Consider the following 12936-nt stretch of genomic DNA (forward strand, 5'->3'; position numbering starts at 1 on the left):
AGCTTAGCTTTGTGTCTGATCTGGGATTGTGTGATAGGACAATGTGGAGATAGTTTCCCTCTGTGTCTAAGACCAGGCGTGTGTGTTGGGACCGTGCAGAGGGAGCTTCTCTCTCTGTGTCTGACAACGGGAGTGTGTGATGTGACGTTTTGTAGGGAGCTTCACTCTCTGCCTGATCCCGGGAGTGTGTGATTGGACGTGTGGAGTGACTTTCACTCTGTGTGTGACTCCCGGGCTGTGTCATGGGACAGTGTGGAGGGAGATTCATTCTGTGCCGGACCACGGGTGTGTGTGACTGGACGGTGTGGAGGGAGATTCACTCTGTGTCTGAACCTGGGAGTGTGTGATGGGACGGTGTTGAGGTTGTTTTCCTCTGTGTCTGACCCCGGGTGTGTGTGTGACGGGACGGTGCGGAGGGAGATTCACTCTCTGTCTGACGCCGGTTTTCCATCCCCCATCCCTCTCGTACTTGGGACCTCAGTGGACTCACGTCGATTTTATCTGTCTGTGGGGAGCAGGAGCGCGTTAGTTAGCCAAAAAGGGGGTTGGGTGGAGATGAGATCCTGGGCACCCAGACTCTGCCAGTCCGACCTCCCTCAGCCTGGAGCTGAGACGCTGCTGTGTCAGTGTGAGGAGCTCCGACCCACTGTTGCAGTGCACAGGGTGCGGGGGGCAGCAGAAACCTCAAATAAAACTCGAGTCCGGCACCAGGACAGGAAGTTACAGCGGTTTATTGATTTCATCATGACAAATGTAAATTAAACAATGTGTGAGCTGCTGATGTGCGGGAATAAATAAGCTGCTTCCGACTCTCTCAGTCACACACAATTAACTGACCGGCGACAACGAGTGACCGGTTGAATAATCAGTCCCGTTTCTCAGCGTCACTCTGCATCGGGGATCCGATGATTATAAAATCACACTTCAGGACCGTGTCCGGGATCGCTACAGATCCAGGGTCACTGCCGAGGGATTTGTCAATTTAACATCATTATATCGGCCAGGTTGCCGAATGCACCGTCCTCAGCAAAGGGAGCAAAAGGATTCTCTCCCGGGATAATCTCACCCCGGGACACCGGTGTCCCAGACTGAGCCCCGGACCCCCGGGCTCTTCCTGTCCGGGTAATTCCCCGGGGTGTCACGTGGGAGTCTCGAAACGCACATCCGGCGGAATCTGCCCCGCCGGACAACAGGCGGAAATACGTCACTGCGGGACCGCTCCGAGCGACACTCAGCGCGAGGCCCGAGCCGGTTCCATTAAAACCGTTGGGAATCACCACCGGCGCGCGGCCATTAAAAGTAAGGGCGGGAGATAAAGGGGAGGGCGGGGAGTCGGCCAAATGTCCCCATCCCGCGGCGGGGATATTCACACGGTCCACACTCTCAGTCCGGGTCTGGTTTCCTGCAGAGATCTCAGTTCCTTCCTCCCGGTCCTACTGAACCGATTCCCCCACAGCCTGAAACAGATGGGAGAATAAAGATGAAATAAACAGATTACACAAAAGTGTCAGTAACAGGGGACTGGGGTTAATGTTTCAACAACACCCACAGACAAATATCACCAGAAAACCCGCGGATCCGCTGATATTTTATCACATTGAACATTAACACAAACACTCACTCGATCCGCTCCAGACTCGAGAGGGTCTGTATGAGGCGGCAGAGAGCGGGGACAGATCGGTCTGTCAGAGAGTTTGATGTCAGGTCCAGCCTCGTCAGTGATGGGTTTGTACTGAGAGCGGAGACGAGATCCTCGGCACCAGAATCTGTGAGACCGACACACCTCAGCCTGGAGATGAGAGAGAGAGTGAGGGTGAAGGACACAGAGAGACAGGAGACGGTACAAATCCCCAGTGTTAATCAGTAAGACAATTACTGATCACATTAATGTTCAGTGTCAGACACCCAGTGACTGTAAACACAATCTCTCACAGTCTGGTACTTACCACAGTTTCTGTATTTTACACTCCGGGTTCCTCAGAGCCGCAGACACCAGTTTCACTCCTGAATCTCCCAGTTTATTATCACTCAGGTCCAGCTCCGTCAGTGATGGGTTTGTACTGAGACCGGAGGCGAGATCCTCGGCACCAGAATCTGTGAGACCGACTTTCCACAGCCTGGAGATGAGAGAGAGTGAGGGTGAAGGACACAGAGAGACAGGAGACGGTACAAATCCCCAGTGTTTATCCGTAACACAATTACTGATCACATTAATGTTCAGTGTGAGACACCCAGTGACTGTAAACACAATCTCCCACAGTCTGGTACCTACCACAGTTTCTGTATTTTACACTCCGGGTTGCTCAGAGCTGCAGACACCAGTTTCACTCCTGAATCTCCCAGTTTATTATAACCCAGGTTCAGCTCCGTCAGTGATGGGTTTGTACTGAGAGCGGAGGCGAGATCCTCGGCACCAGAATCTGTGAGACCGACACGGAACAGCCTGGAGATGAGAGAGAGTGAGGATGAAGGACACAGAGAGACAGGAGATGGTACAAATCTCCAGTGTTTATCAGTAACACAATTACTGATTTTTTTTCTTCAGCACGACTGCGCAAGTCGGCCAGTGAGAACAGCGAGAAGAGTTTAAAAGGAAGACAGATTTACAGAGCGAGCGTCAGAGGAGCGGGAGACAGAGTAGGAAGGCTTTGGCTTCGGCGATAAAGGGTCGAGGCGAGGTAGGTTATCTGTTTACAATACAGACCGAGAGTATGTGTGTGAGGCTGGTTTTCTGTGCTCGGTGTCAGATGTGGGAGATCCCGGAGTCTCCCAGCCTCCTGGACGGCAACATCTGCACCCGGTGTGTCGAGCTGCAGCTCCTTAGGGACCGAGTTAGGGAACTGGAGATGCAGCTCGATGACCTTCGTCTGGTCAGGGAGAGCGAGGAGGTGATAGAGAGGAGTTACAGGCAGGTGGTCACACCGGGGCCACGGGAGACTGAAGAAGTGGGTCACAGTCAGGAGAATGAAGGGCGAGAGGCAGGTACTAGAGAATACCCCTGTGGCTGTACCCCTTGATTATAAGTACTCTTGTTTGAGTACTGCTGGAGAGGGAGCAACAACAGCTACACCTCTGGCACAGAGTCTGCCCCTGTGGTTCAGAAGGGTAGGGAAAGGAAGAGGAAGGCAGCAGAGATAGGGGACTCTATAGTTAGGGGGTTAGAGAGGTGATTCTGTGGTTGCAGGAAAGAAACTTGGATGGTAGTTTGCCTCCCAGGTGCCAGGGTCCAGGATGTTTCTGATCACGTCCAAGATATTGTGCAGTGGGAAGGAGGACAGCCAGTGGTACATATTGGTACCAGTGACATAGGTAGGAAAAGGGAAGAGGTCCTGAAAGCAGACTACAGGGAGTTAGGAAGGAAGTTGAGAAGCAGGACCTCAAAGGTAGTGATCTCGGAACTACTACCTGTGCCACGTGACAGTGAGAATAAGATTAGGATGAGGTGGAGGATAAACGTGTGACTGAGGGATTGGAGCAGGATGCAGGGATTCAGATTTCTGGATCATTGGGACCTCTTTTGGAGCAGGTGTGACCTGTACAAAAATGACGGATTGCACTTGAATTCCCGGGGGACCAATATCCTGGCAGGAAGGTTTGCTAAGGCTACTGGGGAGAGTTTAAACAAGAATTGCTGGGGGGAGGGAACCAAATTAATGTGACGGAGGAGAGGGAGGTTGGCTCACAAATAGAGAGAATTTGGAGACAGTGTGAAAGGGAGGATACGTAGGTGATAGAGAAGGGAGGCACTCAGTCCGATGGTTTGAGATGTGTCTATTTTAATGCAAGGAGTATGATGAATAAAGGGGGTGAGCTTATAGCGTGGATCAGCTCTAGGAGCAATGATGTGGTGGCCATTACAGAGACTAGGATGGTGCAGGGGCAGGAACGGCTACTTCAAAGTAGCAGGCCGAGCAGCGGATGTATTTCCTGCGGCTCTTGAGGAAATACGGTCTGCCTCAGGAATTGCTGCTGCAGTTCTACACTGCAGTCATTGAGTCTGTCCTGTGCACCTCCATCATTGTGTGGTTTGGAGCCGCCATCAAGCAGGATAGAACCAAGACTACAGTGCACAGTGAGGACTGCCGAGCGCATCATTGGAGCCTCCCTGCCCTCTATTGTGGACCTGTACTCTTCCAGGTTGAAGAAGAGGGCGGGGAACATCATAAAGGACTCCTCCCATCCTGCGCACGGACTGTTTGATCTGCTTCCGTCTGGTAGGTGCTTCAGATCCCTCCAGACTAAGAGTAATAGGCACTGGAGAAATCTTTTCCCTACTGCGGTCACTTTGCTGAACAGTTAACTGCCGGTTAACTGTCGGCTAACTATTACTTGGATTGCACTACCTGTATGTATAATCTATATTTTCATTTATATTTAACATTATTATTGTTATGAGCAGAGAGACAACATCTGCTGGAAGTAAATTCCTTGTATGTGCATAGGTACTTGGCGATTAAAGTCTGATTCTGATTCTGAAATGCCAGGATTTAATTGTTTCAGAAAGGACAGGGAAGGAGGCAAAAGAGGTGGGGACGTGGCACTGTTGATCAGAGATAGTGTCACGGCTGCAGAAAAGGAGGAAGTCATGGAGGGGTTGTCTACGGCGTCTCTGTGGGTGGAAGTTAGGAACAGGAAGGGGTCAATAACTCTACTGGGTGTTTTGTATAGACCACCCAACAGCAACAGGGACATCGAGGAGCAGATAGGGAGACAGATTCTGGAAAGGAGTAATAATAACAGGGTTGTTGAAGTGTGAGATTTTAACTTCCCAAATATTGATTGACAGCTCTCTAGAGTGAGGGGTTTAGATGGGGTGGAATTTGTTAGGTGTGTTCAGGAAGGTTTCTTGACACAATATGTAGATAAGCCTACAAGAGGAGAGGCTGTACTTGATCTGCTATTGGGAAATGAACCTGGCCTGGTGTCAGGTCTCTCAGTGGGACAGCATTTTGGAGATAGTGATCACAATTCTATCTCTTTTACCATAGCCTTAGAGAGGGATAGGAACAGACAAGCTTGGGAAACCTTTAATTGGAGTAAGGGGAACTATGAGGCTATCAGGCTGGAACTTGTAAGCATAAATTGGAAACAGATGTCCTCAGGGAAACATACCGAAGAAATGTAGAAAATGTTCAGGGGATATTTGCGTGGGGTTCTGAGTAGGTACGTTCCAATGAGACATGGAAAGGATGGTAGGGTACAAGATCCGTGGTGTACAAAAGCCGTTGTAAATCTAGTCAAGAAGAAAAGAAGAGCTTATGAAAGGTTCAAAAAACGAGGTAATGATATGAATCTGGAAGATTATAAGGCTGGCAGGAAGGAGCTTAAAAATGAAATCAGGAGAGCTAGAAGGGGCCATGAGAAGGCCTTGGCGGACAGGATTAAGGAAAACCCCAAAGCATTCTGCAAGTATGTGAAGAGCAAGAGGATAAGATGTGAGAGAATAGGACTAAACTGGTGTGACAATGGAAAATTGTGTATGGAACCGGAGGAAATAGCGGAGGTATTTAATAAACCATTTGCTTCGGTATTCATAACGGAAAAGGATCTTGGCAATTGTAGGGATGAATTGCAGTGGACTGAAAAGCTTGGGAATGTAGATATTAAGAAAGAGGATGTGGTGGAGCTTTTGGAAAGCATCAAGTTGGATAAGTCACCGGGACCGGAAGGTAGAGCAGTAGATGTAGTGTATGTGGATTTCGGCAAGGCATTTGATAAGGTACCCCATGCAAGGCTTATTGAGAAAGTAAGGAGGCATGGGATCCAAGCGGACATTGCTTTGTGGATCCAGAACTGGCTTGCCCACAGAAGACAAAGAGTGGTTGTAGATGGGTCATATTCTGCATGGAGGCCGGTGACCAGTGGAGTGCCTCAGGGATCTGTTCTGGGACCCTCAGTCTTTGTGATTTTTATAAATGACCTCAATGAGGAAGTGGAGGGTAGTGTTAGTAAATTTGCTGATGACACAAAGGTTGGGGGTGTTGTGGATAGTGTGGAGGGCTGTCAGAGGTCACAGCGGGACACCAAAAGGATGCAAAACTGGGCTGAGAAGTTGCAAATGGAGTTCAACCCAGATAAGTGTGAAGTGGTTCATTTTGGTAGGTCAAATATGCTGGCAGAATATAGTATTAATTGTAAGACTTGGCAGTGTGGAGGATCAGAGGGATCTTGGGGTCCGAGTACATAGGACACTCAAAGCTGCTATACAGGTTGACTCTGTAGTTAAAAAGGCGTACGGTGTATTGGCCTTCATCAGTCGTGGGATTGAGTTTAAGAGTCGAGAGGTAATGTTTAAGAGTTGAGAGGTTATGAGGGTGATAGATCAAGTTGACGTGGATAGGCTTTTTCCATTGAGAGTAGGGGAGATTCAAACAAGAGGACATGATTTGAGAGTTAGGGGGCAAAAGTTTAAGGGTAACACGAGGGGGAATTTCTTTACTCTGAGAGTGGTGGCTGTGAGGAATGAGCTTCCAGTAGAAGTGGTAGAGGCAGGTTCGGTATTGTCATTTAAAGTAAAATTGGATAGGAATATGGACAGGAAAGGAATCGGGGGTTATGGGCTGAGGGCAGGTCGATGGGACTAGGTGAGAGTAAGCGTTCGGCACGGACTAGAAGGGCCGAGATGGCCTGTTTCCGTGCTGTTATGGTTTATATGGTTATATGTTGTAGCTATATAGGACCCTGGTCAGACCCCACTTGGAGTACTGTGCTCAATTCTGGTCGCCTCACTACAGGAAGGACATGGAAACCATAGAAAGGGTGCAGAGGAGGTTTAGAAGGATGTTGCCTGGTTTGGGGAGCATGCCTTATGAGAATAGGTTGAGTGAACTCGGCCTTTTCTCTTGGAGTGACGGAGGATGAGAGGTGATTTGGTAGAGATGTACATGATAATGAGAGGCATTGATCGTGTGGATAGTCAGAGGCTTTTCCCCAGGGCTGAAATGGCTAGCATGAGAGGGCATAGTTTAAGGTGCTTGTAAGTAAGTACAGAGGAGATGTCAGGGGTAAGTTTTTTACACAGAGAGTGGTGAGTGTGTGGAATGGGCTGCCGGCAATGGTGGTGGAGGCGGATACGATTGGGTCTTTTAACTCCAGGAAAGCTACATGGAGCTTAGAAGTATAGAGGGCTATGGGTAAAACCGAGGTAATTCTAAGGTAGTCACATGTTCGGCACAGCGTTGTGGGCCGAAGGGCCTGTACAGTTCTGTATGTTATCTATGTTTCTTTGTTTCTACTGATCACATTAATGTTCAGTGTCAGACACCCAGTGACTGTAAACACAATCTCCCACAGTCTGGTACTTACCCCAGTTTCTGTATTTTACACTCCGGGTTCCTCAGAGCCGCAGACACCAGTTTTACTCCTGAATCGCCCAGTTCATTCCACCCAAGTCTAAACACAAACAGACAGATTGATGAACAAAGTGATTCAAACCGTGGGTCTGAGGGAATTTCTCTCACTTGGATATTTCAGGAAACATTAAACCCTTCTGTAAATCACTGATCGGAGTTCCCATCACGATCAATGTCCCTCCCTGCCCAGCTCCAGCGTATTCACCAAATGTCGGTAATTTAGTCTGTCAGTGTGACCCTGTAAACTCCACATATTCTCTCTCATTTCCAGATGGCTAAACAAAATGTTCCTGACAGAAATGCAGAAATGTCAACCGACCTAAAGGGATGGGGAAGAGAGATTACACAGGAAGAGTGGGGGATGGGAACAGGGGCCCCACACGAGAAAGGGTGATGGTGAATAGAGATCCCACAGGAGGAAGGGGATGGGGAAGAGAGATCCCACAGGAGGAAGGGGATGGTGAATAGAGATCCCACAGGAGGAAGGGGATGGGGATGAGAGATCCTACAGCAGGAAGGGGATGGGGATGAGAGATCCCACAGCAGGAAGGGGATGGGGATGAGAGATCCCACAGGAGGAGGGGGGATGGGGAAGAGAGATCCCACAGGAGGAAGGGGGATGGGGGAGAGAGATCCCACAGGAGGATGGGGGAGAGAGATCCCACAGGAGGAAGGGGGATGGGGGAGAGAGATCCCACAGGAGGAAGGGGGATGGGGGAGAGAGATCCCACAGGAGGAAAGGGGATGGGGAAGAGAGATCCCACAGGAGGAAGGGGGATAGGGAAGAGAGATCCCACAGGAGGAAGTGGCATGGGGAAGGGAGATCCCACCAGTGGATTGCTACCCGTGCCACGTGCTAGTGAGGCTAGAAATAGGAAGATAATGCAGCTAAATACGTGGCTGAGGGGATGGTGCATGAGGGTGGGGTTCATGTTTCTGGACAATTGGGCTTTCTTCCAGGGGAGGTGGGACCAGTTCCGATTGTACAATTTGCACCTGAACTGGAGGGGACTAACATCCTTGCCGGTAGGTTAGGCAAGTTCTGCTCAGGGGGTTTTAAACCAGATTGTAGGCGGAGGGGGCAGAGTGTTAGAGCAGATAGTGAGGTGGAGGAGGATACGGGTCATGCGAGGACTGCTTGTATAGACAGATATCAATGGTTTGTACGTGATAGAAATGTTCTCAGGTGCATCTATTTAAATGCAAGGTGTATTGTAGGTAAGGCAGATGAGTTTAGGGTGTGGATTGGCATGATGATATCGACAGCATTGCTATTAGTAAGACTTGGTTGCAGGAGGGGCAGGACTAATAACTATATAAACATATAACAATTACAGCACGGAAACAGGCCATTTTGGCCCTTCTAGTCCGTGCTGAACGCTTACACTCACCTAGTCCCACTGACCCGCACTCAGTCCATACCCTTCCATTCCTTTCCTGTCCATATACCTATCCAATTTTACTTTAAATGACAATACCAAACCTGCCTCTACCACTTCTACTGGAAGCTCGTTCCACACAGCTACCACTCTCTGAATAAAGAAATTCCCCCTCGTGTTACCCTTAAACTTTTGCCCCCTAACTCTCAACTGATGTCCTCTTGTTTGAATCTCCCCTATTCTCAATGGAAAAAGCCTATCCACGTCAACTATATCTATCCCCCTCATAAGTTTAAATACCTCTATCGTCCCCCCTCAACCTTCTGTGCTCCAAAGAATAAAGACCTAACTTGTTCAATCTTTCTGTGTAACTTAGGTGCTGAAACCCAGGTAACAGTCTAGTAAATCTTCTCTGTACTCTCTCTATTTTATTGACAACTTTCCTGTAATTTGGTGACCAGAACTGTACACAATACTCCAAATTCAGTCTTACCAATGCCTTGTACAATTTTAACATTGCATCCCAACTCCTATACTCAATGCTCTGATTTATAAAGGCCAACATACCAAAAGCTTTCTTCACCACCCTATCCACATGAGATTCCACCTTCAGGGAACTATGCACCATTATTCCTAGATCACCCTATTCTACTGCATTCTTCAATGCCCTACAATTTACCATATATGTCCTATTTGGATTATTCCTACTAAAATGTAGCACCTCACACTTATCAGCATTAAACTCCATCTGCCATCGTTCAGCCCACTCCTCTAACTGTTCTAAATCTCTCTGCAAACTTTTAAAACCTACTTCATTATCCACAATGCCACCTATCTTAGTATCATCTGCGTGCTTACTAATCCAATTTACCACCCCATCATCCAGATCATTAATGTATATGACAAGCAACACTGGACCCAGTACAGATCCCTGAGGCCCACCACTAGTCACCGGCCTCCAACCTGACAGTTATCCACCACTACTCTCTGACATCTCCCTCCAGACACTGTTGTAAGTCTGACACATTTTATTGCTTCAGTATTAATACCTAACAATCGAATCTTCCTAATTAACCTTCTGTGCGGAACCTTGTCAAGGGCCTGAATGAAGTCCATATAGACAACATCCACTGCTTTACCCTTTTCAACTTTACTCGTAACCTCTTCAAAAAATTCAATAAGATTTGTCAAATATGACCTTCCACGCACAAATCCATGATGACTGTTCCTAATCAGACCCTGTCTATCAAGATAATTATATATACCATCTCTAAGAATACTTTCCATTAATTTACCCAGCACTGACGTCAAACTGACAGGCCTATAATTGCTAGGTTTACTCTTAAAACTCTTTTTAAACAATGGAACCACATGAGCAATACACCAATCCTTCGGCACCATCTCCGTTTCTAATAACATTTGAAATATTTCTGTCAGAGCCCCTGCTATTTCTACACTAACCTCCCTCATGGTCCTAGGGAATATCCTGTCAGGATCCGGAGATTTATCCACTTTTATATTCCTTAAAAGCGCCAGCTTCATGTTCCGGCATTCCGTTGTTTCAGACGTGATGGGGGTGAAGGATGAAAGGGGAAGGAGTGGCATTACCAGTCAGGGAGAATCTCACAGCTGTGCGTAGACGGGACAGCCCGGAGGGTTCGTCTATAGAGGCCATATGGGTGGAGCTGAGGAATGGGGAAAGTGTGATCACACTAATAGGGTTGTATTATAGACCACCCAATAGACAGAGAGAATTGGAGGAGCAAATCTGTAGAGAGTTAGCAGACCGATGTAAGAAACAGAAAGTTGTAATCGTAGAGGATTTTAAATTTCCACATATTGACTGGGACTCCCACTATGAGAAAGGGATAGATGGCGTGGAGTTTGTCAAATGTGTTCAGGAAAGTTTTCTAAATCAATATATTGAGGTACCAACGAGAGAGGGTGCAGTACCTGATCCCCTATTAGGGAACCAGACAGGTCAGGTGACAGAAGTATGTGTAAGCAAACATTTTGGGTCCAGTGACCATAATGTCATTAGTTTCAAGATAATTATGGATAAGGAAAGGACTGGTCCACCAGTTAAGGTTCTGAATTGGACAAGGGCCAGTTTTGTGGAAATGAGAGAGGATCTGGGAAGAGTGGATTGGGATAAGTTGTTTTCTGGTAAGGATGTGTTCAGTAAGTGGAACGCCTTCAAGGGTGAAATTTTGAGAGTGCAGAGTTTGTATGTTCCTGCCAGGATTAAAGGCAAAGTTAACAGGCATGGGGAACCTTGGTTTTCAAGGGATATTGGTGATCTGGTTAAGTAGGTGTTTAGCAGGTATAGGCAACAGGGAACAAATGAGGTACTTGAAGAGTATAGAAAATGTAAGGGAATACTAAAGAAGGAAATCAGGAAGGCAAAAAGACATGAGGTTGCTTTGGCAGATAATGTGAAGGTAAACCCGAAGGGTTTCTACAAGTATATTGAGAGTAAAAGGATACTAAAGGACAAAATTGGTCCCCTTGAAGATCAGAGTGGTCGTCTATGTGTGGAGCCTCACGAGATGGGGGAAATCTTAAACAGGTTTTTTTGCATCAGTGTTTACACAGGAAACTGGCATAGCATATATGGAATTAAGGCAAACAAACAGTAGTGTCATGGAACATATAGAGATTAAAGAGGAGGAGCTGCTTGCTGCCTTACAGTGAATACAGGTAGATAAATCCCCCGGGCCTGACATGATTTTTTCTCGGACCTTGCGAGAGACTAGTGTAGAAATTGCAGGGGCCCTGGCAGAAATATTTAAAATGTCCTCAGCCACGGGTGCGGTGCTGGAGGATTGGAGGGTAGCTCATGTAGTTCAGTTGTTTGAAAAAGGCTCCAAAAGTACACCAGGTAATTACAGGCCAGTAAGCCTGACATCAATAGTAAGTAAATTATCAAAAGGTATTCTGAGAGATCGGATATACAAGGATTTGGACAGCCAAGGGCTGATAAAAGATAGTCAACATGGCTTTGTATGTGGTAGATCATGTTTAATGAATCTTGTAGTGTTTTTCGAGGAGGTTACCAAGAATGCATATGAAGGAAAGGCTGTGGATGTTGTCTACATGAACTTTAGTAAGGCCTTTGACAAGGTCCCACTTAAAAGGTTAGTTCAGAAGGTTCAGACACTAGCTAATCCATGGAGAGGTTGTAAACTGGATTCGAAATTGGCTGAGTCGGAGAAGACAGAGAGTGGTAGTGGATGATTGCTTCTCAGACTGGAGGCCTGTGAGTAGTGGTGGGCCTCAGGGATCTGTGCTGGGACCATTGTTGTTTGTTGTCTATATCAATGGTCTAGACGATATTGTGATAAATTGGATCAGCAGGTTTGCTGATGACACTAAGATGGATGCATTGTGGACAGCGAGGAAGGCTTTCAAAGCTTGCAGAGGGATCTGGACCAACTGGAAAAATTGGCCAGAAAATGGGAGATGGAATTTAGAACATATGACATATAACTATATAACAATCACAGCACGGAAACAGGCCATCTCGGCCTTTCTAGTCTGTGCCGAATGCTTACTCTCACCTAGTCCCACTGACCTGCACTCAGCCCATAACCCCCCATTCCATTCCATTCCTTTCCTGTCCATATACCTATCCAATTTTTAAAAAATGATAAAATCGAATCCGCCTCTACCACTTCTACTGGAAGCTCGTTCCACACAGCTACCACTCTCTGAGTAAAGAAGTTCTCCCTTGTGTTACCCCTAAACTTTTGCCCTTTCACTCTCAACTCATTCCCTCTTGTTCGAATCTCCCCTACTCTCAATGGAAAAAGACTATCCACGTCAACTCTATCTATCCCCCTCATAATTTTAAATACCTCTATCAAGTCCCCCCTCAACCTTGTACGCTCCAATGAATAGAGACCTAACTTGTTCAACCTTTCCCTGTAACTTAGGTGCTGAAACCCAGGTAATATTCTAGTAAATTTACTTAGTACTCTCTCTATTTTGTTGACATCTTTCCTATAATCTGGTGACTAGAACTGTACACAATACTCCAAATTTGGCCTTGACAATCCCTTGTACAATTTTAACATTACATCCCAACTCCTATATTCAATGCTCTGATTTATAAAGGCCAGTATACCAAAAGCTTGATATGAGATTCATGAGATTCCACCTTCAGGGAACTATGCACCATTATTCTTAGATCACTCTGTTCTTCT

The 12936-nt window shown here is 46.9% G+C and overlaps 1 protein-coding gene across 4 annotated transcripts in view; it reads right to left on the reverse strand.

The window, feature by feature from the left end:
- Positions 1–715: 715 nt before the first annotated feature.
- LOC140721488 (NACHT, LRR and PYD domains-containing protein 3-like) overlaps positions 716–12936 on the reverse strand; it is a 73741-nt gene continuing 61520 nt past the window's right edge. For all 4 annotated transcript variants that reach the window (XM_073036305.1, XM_073036303.1, XM_073036306.1 and 1 more), the window contains 5 exons: positions 7306–7392; positions 2273–2443; positions 1947–2117; positions 1622–1789; positions 716–1457 (listed from right to left, as the gene is read on the reverse strand). In XM_073036305.1, coding sequence (XP_072892406.1) covers positions 1367–1457; positions 1622–1789; positions 1947–2117; positions 2273–2443; positions 7306–7392 — 688 coding nt within the window. In that variant the 3' untranslated portion in view covers positions 716–1366. The remainder of the gene's footprint in view (positions 1458–1621; positions 1790–1946; positions 2118–2272; positions 2444–7305; positions 7393–12936) is intronic.

Source organism: Hemitrygon akajei, unplaced genomic scaffold (genome assembly GCF_048418815.1).
Source record: "Hemitrygon akajei unplaced genomic scaffold, sHemAka1.3 Scf000057, whole genome shotgun sequence".
NCBI lineage: Eukaryota > Metazoa > Chordata > Chondrichthyes > Myliobatiformes > Dasyatidae > Hemitrygon > Hemitrygon akajei.